Source organism: Desmodus rotundus, chromosome 3 (genome assembly GCF_022682495.2).
Source record: "Desmodus rotundus isolate HL8 chromosome 3, HLdesRot8A.1, whole genome shotgun sequence".
Lineage (NCBI taxonomy): Eukaryota > Metazoa > Chordata > Mammalia > Chiroptera > Phyllostomidae > Desmodus > Desmodus rotundus.
In genome coordinates this window covers 112,683,766-112,701,115 of record NC_071389.1, presented here as the reverse complement: position 1 = coordinate 112,701,115, position 17,350 = coordinate 112,683,766, and the positions used below count along the sequence as shown (strand labels likewise).

Here is a 17,350-nt window from a genome sequence, read left to right as displayed (position 1 = left end):
ACTTCTAGCCATTGGTTCTTTTGTTCTCTGGAGCCTCAGTAAACAAGTTTATCCCTCTTCCTTGTAGCAGCTCTTCAAATGCTCAAAGACAACTAACTCACAGTTCTCTCAAGTCTTCCCCAGGATAGAATTCCTGTATATATTCTTGCCACATCAAGGTCTCCAGAGAAGTCAAGTTGTGTGCAAACAACACAATCCAGGTGTGAGCCATCATCTTAGTAGAGAGAATGTTTCTCACCCACACCCACATTACAGATATATATCAGCCTCAGGTAGACTATGTGGGGTCGGCTATAATCTTGATCATAGTGCACAATCCCCATGGGTGCATGCAGGCCCAACACAAAAACTAGACTACCAACAATTTCTATTTACGTATGTGCTCCTCCTCTCTCTCGCCATCTCCTCCCCTCCCCCAGGCTCCCCATCCCTACAGCTGATTGGGTAATAGCTGAATTATGAGCTTATCACTGTATTTGGATTTGGGGGCTGTTTATTTGTTTAGTTTTATCTTATGTTTACACACATACATCTGCTTAAACAATATATTGTTTTGTTTTTAAAATTTATAAAACTGGTTTCTGATATAGATTTTTACAACTTGCTTTTTCATTCAATATTATACTACCAAGATTCAATAGGTTGTCACATATTGCTTTATTTTGTCATTTTTGTTCCTCTATCATATTACTTGGGGTCAGTATATCAGTTTATCCATCCTCCTGATCCTATCTTGGTTGCTTATAGTTTTGTTTTTCTTCTTTGTTTTTTACTTTGATGAACAATGTTGTTATGAACAGTCTTGTAAGTGTTTCTCTTGGGCGTATCCCCAGGAATGGAATTGTTAGATCCTAAGACATAAGACCATTCAACTATGACAAGGAAATGCCAAATTGTTTTCCAAAATGCTTGTACCAATTATATTCCCACCAACAATGAGTAAGAGAACCTGTTGATCCACAATTTCTCAAACCCTGGGTATCAGTGAACTTTTAAATTTTTTAATAATTTCTTAGTATAAAATTATATTTCACTGTGATCTGGCATTGCATTTCTCTGATCACTTGTGAAACTGAGAATCTCTTTATATGTCATTTGTTGTATGTATTACTTCTTCTGTGAAATGCCTACTATATATTTTGCCTACTTATCTATTGACTTTTCTGTTAACCCACCCTTGCACTCCTATGGTAAACCTAACTTGATTACAGTATACTAGTCTTTTATGTATTGTTGGATTTAGTTTACTAATATTCTGTTTAGAATTATTGCATTTATATTTTTAAGTGAAATAGTCTTGTAATTTTTCTTTTTTGCATACCCTCTTTGTCTGTTTTTCAAAATTATACTAGCTTCATTGAATAAACCGAGAAGTATTCCCTCTTTTTCTGGTTTCTGGGAGTATTTAAATAAGGTTAGAAAAACATTTTCCTTGAAAGTTTGGTGGACTTTATCTATAAAACCATATAGACATGATGTTTTCTCTATGGGAAGATTTTTTTTAAAAATTATTTTATTGTTCTTCAATTACAGTTGTCTGCATTTTCTCCCTACCCCTTCCAACCACCCCATCAAAACCCACCTCTCTCCCTTGCTTCCACCCTCCCCCTTGATTTTGTCCATGTGTCCTTTATAGCAGTTCCTGAAAACCCTTATCCTCTCTCTCTCCTCTCCCCTTCCCTCTGGCTATTGTTAGATTGTTCTTTTATAAAAAATATATTTTATTGATTATGCTATTATAGTTGTCCCATTTCCCCCCCTTCACTCCACTCCATCCTGCACACCCCCTCCCTCCCACATTTCCCCCCCTATAGTTCATGTCCATCGGTCATACATATAAGTTCCTTGGCTTCTACATTTCCTATACTATTCTTACCCTCCCCCTGTCTATTTTCTACCTACCATTTATGCTACTTATTCTCTGTACCTTTCCCCCCTCTCTCCCCCTCCCACTCCCCTGTTGATAACCCTCCATGCGATCTCCATTTCCGTGGTTCTGTTCCTGTTCTAGTTGTTTGCCTAGTTTGCTTTTGTTTTTGTTTTAGGTGTGGTTGTTAATAACTGTGAATTTGCTGTTCAACCTCATTTTTACTGTTCATATTTTTTATCTTCTTTTTCTTAGATAAAGCCCTTTAACATTGCATATAATAAGGGCTTGGTGATGATGAACTCCTTGAACTTGACCTTATCTGAGAAGCACTTTCTCTGCCCTTCCATTCTAAATGAAAGCTTTGCTGGATAGAGCAATCTTGGATGTAGGTCCTTGTCTTTCATGACTTTGAATACTTCTTTCCAGCTCCTTCTTGCCTGTAAGGTCTCTTTTGAGAAATCAGCTGACAGTCTTATGGGAACTCCTTTGTAGGTAACTGTGTCCTTTTCTCTTGCTGCTTCTAAGATTCTCTCCTTATCTTTCATCTTGGGTAATGTAATGATGATGTGCCTTGGTTTGTTCCTCCTTGGGTCCAGCTTCTTTGAGACTCTCTGAGCTTCCTGGACTTCCTGGTAGTCTATTTCCTTTGCCAGACTAGGGAAGTTCTCCTTCATTATTTGTTCAAATAGGTTTTCAATTTTTTGTTCTTCCTCTTCTCCTTATGGTATCCCTATAATTCGGATGTTGGAACATTTAAAGATGTCCTGGAGGTTCCTAAGCATATACTCATTTTTTTTGAATTCTTGTTTCTTCATTCTTTTCTGGTTGGATGTTTCTTCCTTCTGGTCCACACCATTGATTTGAGTCCCAGTTTCCTTCCCATCACTATTGGTTCCCTGTACATTTTCCTTTGTTTCTCTTAACATAACCTTCATTTTTTCATCTAATTTGTGACCAAATTCAACCAATTCTGTGGCTTCCTGATTACCAATGTTTTGAACTGTGCATCTGATAGGTTGGCTATTTCTTCCTCGCTTAGTTGTATTTTTCTGGAGCTTTGATCTGTTCTTTCATTTGGACCTTTTTTTTTTTTTTTGTCCTGGAGTACCTGTTACATAAAGGGGCGGAGCCTTAGGTGTCCACCAGGGGTAACGCTGGTCACTGGGCTATGATGCTGTATGTGGGGGAGGGGTCCAATAGGGAGCAATGGCACTTGCTCCACTCTCTGCTGGTTTTCAGTCACTCCCTCCACTACCCATAATCAAATTGGGCCCTTTTGGTGCTGCTTCCTGGGTGGGTGTGTTTGTGTACGTTCTAGGTCCCTGTGGGTCTCTCCAACGAACTCTCCTTTGAGGCTGGGATTTTCCCCTGCTGCTGCTCAACCCCCACAGGTGTTTTCAGTCAGAGGTTTAAGGCTTTATTTTCCCCCGCTGGAACTCTTGGTTGCGAGGTCTGTCACCCGGTCCACCAGCTGCTGCCTCACCGGCCAGCTGCAGCTTTGTCCACCCCCCTCCACAATCCATCACCTCGTTGGACTCACCAGCTGCCCTTACCATGAGTCCTCTCCACCTAGCTGCCTGTCTCCGCCCTCCCACTGGACTGGATGAATGTTTCTTCTTTATCTCCTTTGGTTATCGGACTTCCATACAGTTCGACTTTCTGGCAGTTCTGGCTGTCTTTTATTTTTAAATTGTTGTTGTCCTTCTTTTGGTTGTGCGAGGAGGCACAGGGTGTCTATCTATGCCTCCATCTTGGCCGGAAGTCTGTTACATTGTTCTTAATTTTAATGTTTCTGGTTATATTTTGTTCGCTTTTTCTTCTGTTGATCATGTTCCAGTTAAAGGTGAGATCATACGGTATTTGTCCCTCAACGCCTGGCTTATTTCACTTAGCATAATTCTCTCCAGTTCCATCCATGCTGTCGCAAAGAGTATAAGCTCCTTCTTTCTCTCTGCTGCGTAGAAATCCATTGTGTAAATGTACCATAGTTTTTTGATCCACTTATTTGCTGGTGGGCACTTAGGTTGCTTCCAGTACTTGGCTATTGTAAATTGTGCTGCTATGAATATTGGGGTGCACAGGTTCTTTTGGATTGGTGTTTCAAGGTTCTTAGGGTATAATTCCAGCAGTGGAATTGCTGGGTCAAAGGGCAGTTCCATTTTTAGTTTTCTGAGGAAATTCCATATTGTTTTCCACAGTGGCCTCACCAGTCTGCATTCCCACCAACAGTGCACTAGGGTTCCCTTTTCTCCGCATCCTCTCCAACATTTGTTTGTTGATTTGTTTATGTTGGCCACTCTGACTGGTGTGAGATGGCACCTCATTGTGGTTTTAATTTGCATCTCTCTGATGGCTAGTGATGCTGAGCATCTTTTCATATGTCTCTGGGCCCTCTGTATGTCTTCCTTGAAGTGTCTGTTCAAGTCCTTTGGCCATTTTTTCATTGGGTTGTTTGTCTTCCTGGAGTGGATTCGTGTGAGTTCTTTATATATTTTGGAGATCAGGCCCTTGTCTGAGGTTTCATTGGCAAATATGTTTTCCCATACAGTTGGTTCTCTTTTCATTTTAATACTGTTTTCTTTAGCCATGCAGAATCTGTTTATTTTGATGGGGTCCCATTTGTTTATTCTTTCCTTTGTGTCCTTTGCTTTAGGGGACATGTCCATGAAGATGTTGCTGCATGGAATGTCTGAGATTTTCCTGCCACTGTTTTCCTCTAGGACTTTTATGGTGTTACGAGTTATATTTAAGTCTTTTATTCATCTTGAATTTATTTTTGTGTATGATGTAAGTTGGTGATTGAGTTTCATTTTTTTACACGTAGCTGTCCAGATCTCCCAACACCATTTGTTGAAGAGGCTGTTTTTGCTCCATTTTATGCTTCTTCCCCCTTTGTCAAATATTAGTTGACCATAAAGACTTGGGTTTATTTCTGGGCTCTCTATTCCGTTCCATTGGTCTATGCACCTGTTTTTATGCCAGTATCTATGGGAAGATTCTTTTCAGGAATCATCTTTTCCTTCCTTGATTGCCCTGTATTATTTCTTTGTTTTTTATTTTACCTATTTTAGCTTTAACTTTATCTTCTTTTTTCTCTTTTATTCTGTTATTTCTCCTCCTAACTTACTAAGTTAAACACTTAGCTTTAATTTATAGACTTTCTTTGATTCTAAAATAAGAGTTTATGGCTCTCTCTTGCCCCAAGAAACTGTACTTTTGTTCCATTTTACAAGTTTTGATTGGTAGTGGGTTTTTTTATTACTAATTGTAGTAAAATACATATAAAAATTTACCATTCTAACCATTTTCAAGTATATATTCAGTGACATTAAATACATCTCATTGGTGTTCAGCCATCACCACCGTCCAGAACTCTCTTCATCTTGCAGAACTGAAACTCTGTACACATTAAACAGTAACTCACATCTCCCTCCTCCCCCAGCCCCTGGCAACCACCATTCTCCCTTCTATCTCTATTATTTGGCTACTGTAGATACCTTGTATAAATAGAATCTTACAGTATTTGTCTTTTTATGACTGGCTGATTTAACTTAGTGTAATATCCTCAAGGTTCATCCATGTTGTAGCATGTGTTAGAATTTTCTTCCTTTATAAAGCTGAAAAATATTCCACTGTATGGATATACCACATTTTGTTTATTTATTCATCTGTCAATGGATACTTGAGTTGTTTCCACATTTTAGCTATTGTGGATAATTCTGCTGTGAGTATGGATGTACAAATACTTCTTTGAGACCCTGCCTTCAATTATTTTAGGGATGTACTGAGAAGTGGAATTCCTGGATCACATGGTAATTTTGTTTTTAATTTTGGAGGAACTGCCATGCTGTTTTCCATAGTAACTGCACCCATTTACATTTCCACCAATGGTGCCCAAGGGTTCCGATTTCTCTACATCATCGTTTTGTTTTGTTTCTAAGAGTAGCCATCCTACTGTATGTGAGCTGTATTTCATCATGGTTTTGATTTGCATTCCCCTAACAATTAGTGATGTTGAGCATCTTTTCATGTTCTTTTTGGCTATTTGTATGTCTTCTTGGGAGAAACATCTATTCAAGTCCTTTGCTCATTTTTGAATTTGATTGTTTGTTTTTCAGTTATTGAGTTGTGGGGATTTTTTGTATATTGTGGATATCAACCTCTTATCAGATGTATTATTTGCACATATTCTCTCCCGTTCCATGGGTTTCCTTTTCACTCTGTTGATCATGTCTCTTCATACCCAGAAACTTATTACCTGTGTTTTTAGTGTTCTTAGTGTTATGGTGCTATTTTAATTATCATTTGCTTCTAAATATTTTAAATTTTCCTGTGATTTCATCTTTTATTTTCCTGGTTATTTAAAAGTGTGTTTTAAAGTATCCAAATATACAAGGACTTTATATTTATGTTTTTATGATAAATTTCTAACTGAATTGCTTTGTAGACAGAGAATATGGCATATGTGGTACTGATTACATGAAATTAGTTAAGATTTCATTTAGTAGCCTAGTATGTCATTAAGTTTTATAAATGTTCTGTGTGTATTTGAGAAGAATATGTGTGCTCTACTTGTGGGATGAAAAACTGCATATGTGATGAGATAAGCTTGTTAGTTACACTGTTTAAATTTTCTGTATCTTTGCTGATTTTATGTCTTCTTGACCCTTGTTAGCCCTTATAACACTTTGTATTTTAAGTCTGTTTTCACTGATATTCATAAGAAATACCGACATACTCTTGCTTATCCTGATATATATTTTTCCCATCATTTTACTTCCAAACTTCTGTGTCATTTTGTTTTAGTCATTGCTTTTGAAAATAGCCTATAGCTTTTAAATTTTTATCCAAACTTACAATCCCTTTTACTAGTTGGCGAGTTCAGCATATTTATATTTATTGTATTGATATACTTAAACATGCTTATCATGATTTTTATAATTTGTGTTTATCCCTCTATTTTTTGTTTCCTTTTTCCCCTTTTTTATCTTTTTTTTTGACAAATACCATATGATCTCACCTTTAACTGGAACCTAATCAACAAAAGAGAAAAGCAAACAAAATATAACCAGAGACATTGAAATTAAGAGCAATCTAACAATAACCAGAGGGGAGTGGGGAGGGGATGGTGGGGAGAGGGGTTTTCAGGAACTACTGTAAAGGACACATGGACAAAACCAAGGGGGAGGGTGGAGGCGGGGGGGGGGGGAGGGAGGTAGGTTTGTCTGGGGTGGGGTAGGGGGGAGGGGAGAAAATGCAGACAACTGTAATTGAACAGCAATTTTAAAAAGGAAAAAAAAATCTCCTCTTATTTCTCTCTTTTTCCTTCTCTCAGTATAGAACTTATTCTTCTGTTTTTATTCTTTTAGTAATTACCCCTTATCAGGAATATCTAATAAGATATTAAAATTAAGTAATATTTTTACCCCTTTTCCAATCAAAAAAGGACTTAGAGGTCTTCCACTTGCATCTTCTTCTTCCACACTGATTTCCATCCTGTCATCTAGTATTTCCCTTTTTATCCCTACAAATTAGATACTGTTACTGTTATTTGATGCAAACATCGCTTGTTTGTCATTAACTGCTCGTTTACCATTTTGTTTGCCCACCACTCCTTCGAGCACCACCAGCTGTCTTTTCAAGATCCTGCTCCTCCTTGAGGCAAATCTCCAGAAGTTCCTTTACAGTCGGCCTCTTAGTGTTAAGCTGCTTCAGCTTGTGTTATCTACATGTTTTATTTTATCCTCATTTTTTTTCAAAATTTTTAATGTATACTTTTTTATTTTTGCAAGTTACACAAATCATTTCCTGTTGTCATCTTATTTAAGCAGAAAAGGCCAAATCCTGTTTCTTTTTTATTGGAGACAAGTGACTGACTAAGCCTCCATTTAGCGACACAACGCTGAGAAATGGTTTACAGTAAATAACAGCTCAGGGGAACTGACACCCCAAGGAGAATTCAGAAAACAATGCTGCAGTCTTCTATCCTCATTCTTGAGTGATAGTTCTGCTGGATATGCGTTTCTAAATTAACAATTATTTTCTCTCAAGACTTTAAAACTTTGTTCTTCTGCCTTCTGGCTTCCACTGAGGTTGAGAAAATTTGCTGTTAGTTTAACTGCTGTTCCTTTGAAAGTAAATGTTCTAGTTTTTTTGGCTGCTTTCAAGGTCTTTATTTATTTATTTTCCTTTGGAGTTCTGCAGCTTCAGCACTATGTGTCTGCAAGTGGGAATCTTTTTATTTATCCTGTTGGGATATACTGTGCTTCCTGGATCTGTGGGTTTGTATTTTTATCAGTTCCAGAACATTTGCCGTCACTGTCTTTGTAACCATGGTGTTTCCTCGTGCTCTCCCTTTTCTCTTTCTATGTCTCCAGTAAGACCTTTGTTAGACCTTCTTATTTTAGCTTCCACAGGATTCTGGACAAATCCTTCAAATGCCTGAGTTTTTTTTTTTCTTTTTCTTAAAATCATGTTATTGTTGTTCAAGTACAGTTGTCTCCATTTTCCCACCACCACTTTCCCCCGCCCCACCTACCCCCACCACCCACCCTCAATCCTACCCCTTTTGGCTTAGTCCATGGGTCCTGTACACATGTTCCTTGATGACCCTTCTCCTTTCCCCTGTTATCCCCCTTCCTCCCCTCTGGTTACTGTCAGTTTGTTCTTTATTTCAATGTCTCTGATTACATTTTGCTTGCTTGTTTGTTTTGTTGATTGATTTTTTTCTTTACCTGTGAATAATCTACTATGCATTTATTTGTTTAACTTATTTTTTTCATTTATAAAAATTCCGTAATTAAAAGGCTGTTTCTTTGTTTCTAATCATTTCTTGTTGTATATTTTTTCTTGTGATTTCTCCAACACAGCTATCCTATATTTTGTATCTGGTAGTTCCAACACCTGTAATCCTTAGAAGGATACATGTGGTTCTTGCTGCTGCTGGCTCTCACTCATAGAGGCCTATTTCCAGTGTATTGGTAATCTTTGCTTGTGAGGCCATGCTGCTTGTAATCTATGGGGACTCTACAGGCCTGACTTGGAAAAGCTCCCCCTCAAGAGGGTCACTTCTATTTCTTGTTGGAATCAAGGGTACCCCCACCCAGAACCCTAAAAGCACTCTTCCAAGGTTCTGGTTCAGAGCCCAGAACCTCAGACTCACTTTCTGTTTCTTGTTATTGTTACAAGGGTCAAATTCCCCACAACCATGCTGCCATGGGAATGGGGCCTTAGGAAACTACTGCTCACCAGTTGCTGCAGGTTGACGTCAGAGCCATGCTGCTCAGGCTTCCCCCACACAGCTCTGCCCCTAGCTCTGTCCTGCCTCCCCTGCCAGGGTGTGCCTCCTCACTGTTCTGGCCCCTGTCCCTCCCCCTTGGAACTTTGCTCCCAGTTGTTTGGTTTTGGAAATATGATCTGATCCTTGGAAACTTCTCCTCCCTTTGACAGACCAGCAATGTCCCAAGGTGTATATCTCATCTGAAGTCTAATTGCTGTGGAATGGGAAGATCCCTTAGAGCTTCTAGGCATTCATGATATAGCCACAGTTTTGCTTTGTTTTTTTCTAGCCCAAACACAGCATAATATAATTGCACCTATTATTTTTAATGTCTTAGTGTGAACCCACTCTTCCCAATCACTATTTTTAAATGGGGATGCTATCATGGAGCATGTCAGTGTTACCTGTGCTTTGTGTGCATTTATCCCAATTCTTGATTAGATGAATAGAACAGAATCTACCCCAGCACTCTGCTAGTGGGTCAAGGCAAGATCTTTCACACTCATGTATTTGTTGTTTCATTCATATGACAGATATTTATTGATCATCAGGTCTTCTTGGTGCTATGTCAGACACCGTGCCAGGTAGAGGCAGATCTTGGAGACATTGCAGGTTCAGTTCCAGACCACCACAATGAGTTTCTCAATAGAGCAAGTCCTAATCTTTTTTGCTGATGAAGGGTCTTGCCTTCAGTTTGTAAACCATGCAGCATCTTTGAAATGCCATAAAGCAAGGGCAGTAAAACAAGGTGTGTGTGTACTTGGAATCCCTGACCTCAAGGAGCTTATAGTCTTGCAGCCAAATCATTTCTTCCAACCAGCTAATGAGAAGGATTGTGAACACTAACAGGCAACCTGACTGGAGGCAGGTGGGCTAGGAGTCAGAGCACCTGGGTCTCTCAACACTCATCCATGTTTTTGCCAGATGGTAATGGGTATTAAAGGTCATGCCTTCCTGAAGCTTTCCCTTCCACAATTGAATGTGAAGCTTAGTTCGCAAATGAGTCTTGGGCACAGCATATAGGAGTCCTACTGTGAAAGTCACCCCAACTCTGAATCTGGAGAGTGTGGGTGGTGAGTGTCCCTCCATCGAGCTGGCCTCTCTCTTGCCTGTTGCCTCCATTTACAGGGTGCTCTAGACCCTGCTGCACAGGTCCGCAACGGCCTTCCCTGGGGGTCATGGCATTCCAGGGGCTCTGGACCAGACTCACCAACCAGTGAAAGAACCAGCCTTTGTTTCCCCAGGCATCAAATGGACGCCTGACGAGAATGGAGTCATCACCTTTGACTGCCGGAACCGTGGCTGGTAAGAGCTCCCAAGGGGAGGTCTCTGGTGTTGGCATCCATCTTATACACTTTGAGTCTTGCCCCATTCTTCTCCTGTCTTTGCCCCCCAGTCCAAGGGTCTCGGTGTGTAGAACCTTAGAACCCAACACAAGAGCAGGAAGAAGCTGTCTTCCTTTCTTCTTGCCCTGGCTCTTCTTGTTGCCTGACCAATCACATTTGTCTTTCCGGCCCCTCAGCTCGCTCCAGGACACTGGGCTGTCTCCAAATCCACCCTCTGCCAGGCTCTCCTCTCTTTCTACACCCCTCCTCAGGCAGATTTGTAACAGAATCTGAGGGTGGAACCCAGTTGTCTCCCTTCCTGCTGCCCACCCCTCCAGGATCCTGGCTGGTTCAAAACATGGAGGATAAGGTTACCAGCAGAACTTCACCGTTCTCTTACCTGACAGGCCATTAGATGAGCACATGCCCAGTTGTTGCTCCCAAATGATTTTAGAACTATGCCAAGCGGTTATGGAACATGATACAACCCGGGATCAATGGGGCAACTACGTAAGCTGAATAGCAACAGAAATAATGAGACTAGGTTGGGTGGTTGTTCTGGCTCTGATCTTCCCATCATTGACTTGTCCCATTCTTTCTGCTAAAGGTACATACAAGCTGCTACTTCTCCCAAGGACATAGTGATTGTGCTGGACACAAGTGGCAGCATGAAGGGGCTGCGGATGGCAATCGCCAAGCACACCATCTCCACCATCTTGGACACACTGGGAGATAATGACTTTGTTAATATCATTGCGGTAAATGTGCCTTCCTACTCTTGAATAGCTCTCCCTTGTTCCTAAAACACTTTCTGCTGCCTGCACTGGAATGACCTGTACCTACAAACCATGATGCTTCATGCTGTAGAATCATTCCTCTGTAGCTGGGGCTCCTAGTCTAGGGTCAGACCGGGGATGGACTGCAAGAGGTCCATAGAGTTTCTGAAATCATGTGTATGTTCATTTTTCTGACTTCATAGAGTTCATTAATTCAGATAAGTCTGGGATGTAACAAAGATTAAGAAGCACTGGCCTTGAGCAAACACCTAATTTATCCCATCCATGTGCTCTTGACCAGTGCTCATTGCTGAACAGCCTCTGTATTCTGCTGTAGGATGAGTGATCCCTGGGCTCCTGCTTTGCAACAATCCCAGTTCTCCCACTCCCTTTATCCCAAATCCAGACACATCAGGAGAAAGAAGAAAGTAGTAACACCTAGACAAGACCAACAAATCCTGGTTCTGCTTTCACAGTAACTGTTCCTAGCTCTGTCTGCCTCCAGAGAGGTAAAGTTTGGGAGAGAGAGCAGGAAGAAAAAGGGACAAGTTAGAAGAATGCTTTCAAATGCAATGAGAGAGTGGGAGTTGGAGGGGTGGAGGGGGACAGCGCAGCACTCCGCAGAGGCAGAGCTGACAGCCACCTGGGGTACCATTTTGAAGGCTATCTGATCCAGGACTTTCCTCCACCAGCCTGCCACATGGCTGAAAACGATTATCTTTAGTGGGATTTATTTACCTCATAAAGAAATACCAAAGCAAAATTGTCTAACCTTAAAATGGCCACCCTGGGGAGAAGAGAATGGCCCCCTCATCCCTGAGCTGCTCCCCAAGGCCTGCATCACTTAACCACCCACATCACTCGTGGACCCTATGCGTCCCATCTCTGCTGCCAACCCATCCTTGTTCCTGACCTGCAGCAGAGACAGGACTGCTATGGGAACAGATCTCACCCCTGCACAAGAGTGGACATGTGCCTCCCTCAGAGCCTGTCAATAGCTAAAGGACCCTCTTCATAAATGCAGAGCAAAGAGAAAAAGGAGCACAGTTTCTAATCCCTGAATCCAGGCACTGGGGAGGGGTCTGCACTTGGAGGGCTCTGGGAGTCCCATGGAAGGCACTTGGTCTGGTCTTGGCAGCAGAGACCATAGGAATTCTCTCAGTCTCAGTAACCTGCAGTTCTCTGTGTGCCCTAGGAGACAGGCATGACTCAGCCACCTGAGAAAATGAACCAAGACCAGAACTTGAGGGAGAATTTTTAGAGTGAAGGCCCTGCTGTTCTCTGCACTCCCACTTCTGTACTCAGAAAAGCTGCCTGTAGCATAGGGTCCCACAAGATGATATACCCAGATGCCTAGGTGACCCCAGCCCTGACCACCTGGTGAGTTGTCTGAGCTTCATCACTAGGCCCTGACTTTCCAAATGGACCCTGTCTGTTTCCCCCTCCCATCTGCCCTCTGTAACTGCAGTACAATGACTACATCCATTACATCGAGCCTTGTTTCAAAGGGATCCTTGTTCAGGCCGATCGAGACAATCGCGAGGTGAGTTTCCACATCAGGTGAGTGCCTGAAGCTTTGGAGCCCCTGTTCTGCTTAGAATGGTAGGAGTCATCTGTGCAGCTGCCTGATAGCCCCTTTCCCTCAGTCCCATGGCAATTGGAAAGGGTCAAAGCCCGTCCGCAGTTACCCACACAAACACTCAGGAAATTGTCCCCATGATTACACTGCCTGCCTATCACAGTAAATAGTGGGCAAAGAGATACCTCCCATCTGAGGAAAATGTTGCTTCTCCAGGACTAGTTTGTTACTCTGTGGATTAGCCAGCACTTGGTTTTCTGCTTTGCCTCCCCCTGGGCCTTTTCACTATGGAAGTTTACTTGAGGAGCTTCCTCAGAATGAGGAGAAATTCAGATCCACTCTGTTGAGCCCTTTCCAAAGGCCAAGGGAGAGATCCTTCCCTCTGTGTCTGGAGAATTTGGGTGTGGCTTCCTCTGAATTCCAGCTTTAAGTTGGAGCCCCTGGCCATCTCCCTGTTGTTGGAGGAACAGCTGGGATGCTAAGGCTGCTGGGGACCTGGGAGCCTGAGCATTGGCCTGAGCTGGCCTCCTTGCTCTGGTTGGATCCACAGTGGCATTTCCTTCCAGTTGGGGATAGATTTGTGACAAGCCACTCACACTCTCAGTTTATATTCGGGGCATTTGAGAAGCATCTACTGTGGGAGTCCAACCATAATGTCCTCCTGGGCAACTACCTCCAAACAGCATCTGAAATTAAGTCCCTGGCCTATTGGATCCATTGACATGCCTCTGGTTTCTTACCCACAATAGCATTTCAAACAGCTGGTGAATGAACTGATGGTTAAAGGGGTGGGGGTCGTGGACCAAGCCCTGAGAGAAGCCTTCCAGATTCTGAAGCAGGTACTGCCCCTGAGGAAGCCAAGGGAGAGTGGAGGTGTGGGGGACAGCCTGGAGGCATGGGGAGGGCAGCTCCTAGCCTGTAGTCATGGAGCCACCCCTCCCCTGCACAGTTCCAAGAGGCCAGGCAAGGGAGCCTCTGCAACCAGGCCATCATGCTGATCTCGGATGGGGCTGTGGAGGACTACGAGCCTGTGTTTGAGGAATACAACTGGCCGGACCGCAAGGTTACTCTCTCAGCAGCAGGCGAGGGGCGAAGGGGTTAGGGCATGGGGAGCATTCTCCTACTGGCATGATGGGATGACCCAGAAAAGGCAGGCCTGCCTTGAGTTCAAATTGTCTACCCACTAACCCATTAGTAAATTCAAATGTCCCAGATTGGTGTTCCAAAATTACGGTTACTCTAGGCACAGAGGACTCGTGCAAGAGGGCTCAGGGGGAGAGACCTGAGTACCATGGTGAGACATGAAAACTGCCCTGGACAGTCCCAGTGTGGCCTGGGCCCCAGGGATCTTTCTGATCCAAAGGAGTGGGAATGGAGGAACCAAAGTGGGCAAAGTGCTTGACAGACATCAAAGACTCACATAAATTGTGTTAACAATACTCACCACTAGGAGTTATGGCTGCTGAGTCTGTCTGTGTCTTGTGAAATAGGTTCGAGTTTTCACTTACCTTATTGGGAGAGAAGTCACTTTTGCAGACCGCATGAAGTGGATCGCATGCAACAACAAAGGTAAGTGACAGAGCACCTTGCAGCCTGAAAACAGACCCTGGGACAGAGTTGCATGCAAAAGGGGATCCCCTTGTAAGGAAGGAAGGAGAGCAGCACTGCGAGAGGGGAAGACTGGCCCTTCCATTTGGGGTCCTGAAGCTTCAGTGGCAGCTCTGGAGCTGGAAGGGCCCCTCACAGTTCTCCCAAGTTGAGGCAGAGGCTGGGCCTTTGAATCCCCATCAGCACCACTGGTCCACGGCTGCCCCCTTGAAGAGGGACAACCTTGGAGAAAGCAGCTCCGAGTGCCCCAGCCACAATACATCAGCAGCTAGGGAGAGTGTGGGCCCTGCAGAGGGGTTCCATGCGGAGCACCCAGCCTTCCACAACCCACATGACCCATCCCTTCCTTCAGGCTACTACACGCAGATCTCCACACTGGCTGACACCCAGGAGAATGTGATGGAGTACCTGCACGTGCTCAGCCGCCCCATGGTCATCAACCATGACCATGACATCATCTGGACCGAAGCCTACATGGACAGCAAGGTGAGGTCCTGACCCCACTCCAGAGTTACAGGCCCCAGGGCATAAGAGGTGACTTCCTGGGTGCAGAATGGGGAAAGCAATCACATCCTTGGGAAATGTGAAGGGGGTGAGCACTGTCCCCCACCAGCAGCCCCACCGCCTGAGTGTTGCCCAGAGGCCTGGACATCCTGTGAGTCAACCTGTCCAGGGTGGCCCTTTGTGGACGGAGCCCCTCTGTTCCTAACTTGTTCACCCTCCTTCCCATTGTCTTCACCTCCTTCGTTGTCCTCTCCCAACCCCGTTATTTTTTTTTTAAGGAGTCTGACCAGTAATTCAAGATTCTATAGCTTCATCAAGTGACCCCTTCCCAGAGCCTGCCTGTAGGCAGCAATGACTTACACAAAGATGATGCATCAGACTGGGATTAAGAGAGACCTGGGAGTAGTGACTTAAATAAAAGTGTGCTTTTCCCTCATTAAGAGAGGAGGCCAACCCAGAGCCAATGAGGAGCTCCCTGGTCACCAGGAATCAGACCCTTTCCTGCTGTCCCCTTGGTCATCCCTACGGACCTCTTGTTCCAAGTGGATAGTGGAACTCTAGTTAACAGAAGCCATTCACTTTTCGAAAACCTTACTTCCAAACTCTAAACTGAAAAATCTGATGAGAAAGTGGGAGGGTATGATGGTTAAAAGTTCTTCATTCTCTGAGGTCTACCATAGACCTCCATGGCTGGGCAAGCTCCTTTAGTTGACCCTGAGGAGAGTCAGACCTATCAGACACACCTGCACACACTACTTCTCAGGGTCTAGCTTCATGGTAAAGTGGGAACATATGTGGAGCCCCTGCCAAGAGGACTGGAGGAGCCAGTACAGTGAGATGAGGATTCAGGAGGAGGGCCATCTCAGAGGCTGGGAATCATGTGGCTCAGGCGTTCTGAGTGGGGAAGAGGCTGTGGGCTCATCCTGTGTGTGTGTGTTTAGGTGGCAATGGTGACCAGAGGATACTACAACCACACCATGGTCTGCTCTCGAACTGTGGCCCCTCACTGTGTGCTTGCATTTGCCAGTGGCTCTACGTCAATGTCCCTTTCCCTCTTAACTGGTCTGGGCTATAGTTTGTGCCAACCTTGGGTCTAAGGCAGAGATTTTTGGAAGAGCTCTTGCTACTCTCACCTCTTTGTTTCTGAGCATGCCCCAGATGGGCCTATTCCATGTGTTTGTGCTCATCCAAGACAAGAGGGCTTAGTGAGCATGCTTGGGAGCTGGGCTGTGGGCTCTGGGATTTGGAGACTTGCCCTGGCTCAGAACTTTCCTTGCTAAGTGACATCGGCCTGGTCTGTCTCCCTAGCCCACCTCTCCATTCCAGCCTTTCTGCCAGCTCTCCTTTTGCAGAGAAGGGAAACCTCATTTGAGATTGCTTCCTCCCATTAGAAAGTGACACAGTAGTTGACGTTGGTGACTGTGGGTCCTCTGTACTGTGTGGACTCTGAGCCCTCTGTCCCTGTTCTTTCCTCCCTGGCAGCTCTTCACCTCACATGCACAGAGCCTGATGCTCCTCACCACAGTGGCCATGCCAGTCTTCAGCAAGAAGAATGAAACAGTGAGTGGCCACTCTCAAGAAGCTGCAGCAAGGACTAGAACTTGAGGCCCTCAGAGGCATTTTTAGACCAATGGTTCTTGGCTTGGCCAGGCATCAGAGCCGCATTAGGAGAGCCATAAATGCACATTCAAGGCCGTGTGCCCACTAGCTATGTCAGAATCTCTTGGTTGGGAGGGGTTGGGGGTTGAGGGTTGGGGTTTGGTCTGGACTTCCCAAAATTCCCCAGTGATTCTGCTCAGCCAGCTTGGGGACCACTGCCTTGGGAATATAGGACTAATAGGGTTGCCTGCCAGCCTTCTGCAAAACCACACACACCTAATCTACCAGTTTGGGAAGGCTGTAACTTGTTTGTAAAGGCCTCTGGTAAGTGAATTTCTAGAGCCTTCCATCCTCCATCTAGTCAGGAAATGTTTCCTTATAAGCACTGTGTGTTTCGGATCATAGATGAGGGATCCTGGGATCCTGATCCTTCAGCTTCTACTATGAAGGTGAATATTTCATTCAACTTTGTATTTCATTTAAATACAACAACTGAAATATTAATGTTGGACATTAATCTTCCCAGCAGTTGAGTTTATTCCTGGGGCCTCCCTGCTAGGTTCTTGATTTTATTCCAGCAAGCTCAGCCTAAAATCTAACCGCAGAGGAAGGGCCACATATGACCAAAGAGGCTTCCTCACCCAGGCTCTAGCAAGGCTGAGGTCCAGCCTGGCCCTGTGTTCAGGGAGGCCAGATCTCCCCCTGACCCTTTTTGTCCTTCCAGCGGTCCCACGGCATTCTTCTAGGGGTGGTGGGCTCTGACGTGGCCCTGAGAGAGCTGATGAAGCTGGCACCCCGGTACAAGGTGAG

The 17,350-nt window shown here is 44.0% G+C and overlaps 1 protein-coding gene across 2 annotated transcripts in view; it reads left to right on the top strand.

The window, feature by feature from the left end:
• Positions 1 to 17,350, top strand: part of CACNA2D4 (calcium voltage-gated channel auxiliary subunit alpha2delta 4) — a 130,564-nt gene that overhangs the window by 12,522 nt on the left and 100,692 nt on the right. For both annotated transcript variants that reach the window (XM_045195430.3, XM_045195517.2), the window contains exons 7-15: positions 10,394 to 10,454; positions 11,082 to 11,232; positions 12,719 to 12,793; positions 13,579 to 13,668; positions 13,779 to 13,892; positions 14,320 to 14,398; positions 14,790 to 14,923; positions 16,424 to 16,501; positions 17,265 to 17,345. In XM_045195430.3, the coding sequence (XP_045051365.2) occupies positions 10,394 to 10,454; positions 11,082 to 11,232; positions 12,719 to 12,793; positions 13,579 to 13,668; positions 13,779 to 13,892; positions 14,320 to 14,398; positions 14,790 to 14,923; positions 16,424 to 16,501; positions 17,265 to 17,345 (863 nt within the window). The remainder of the gene's footprint in view (positions 1 to 10,393; positions 10,455 to 11,081; positions 11,233 to 12,718; positions 12,794 to 13,578; positions 13,669 to 13,778; positions 13,893 to 14,319; positions 14,399 to 14,789; positions 14,924 to 16,423; positions 16,502 to 17,264; positions 17,346 to 17,350) is intronic.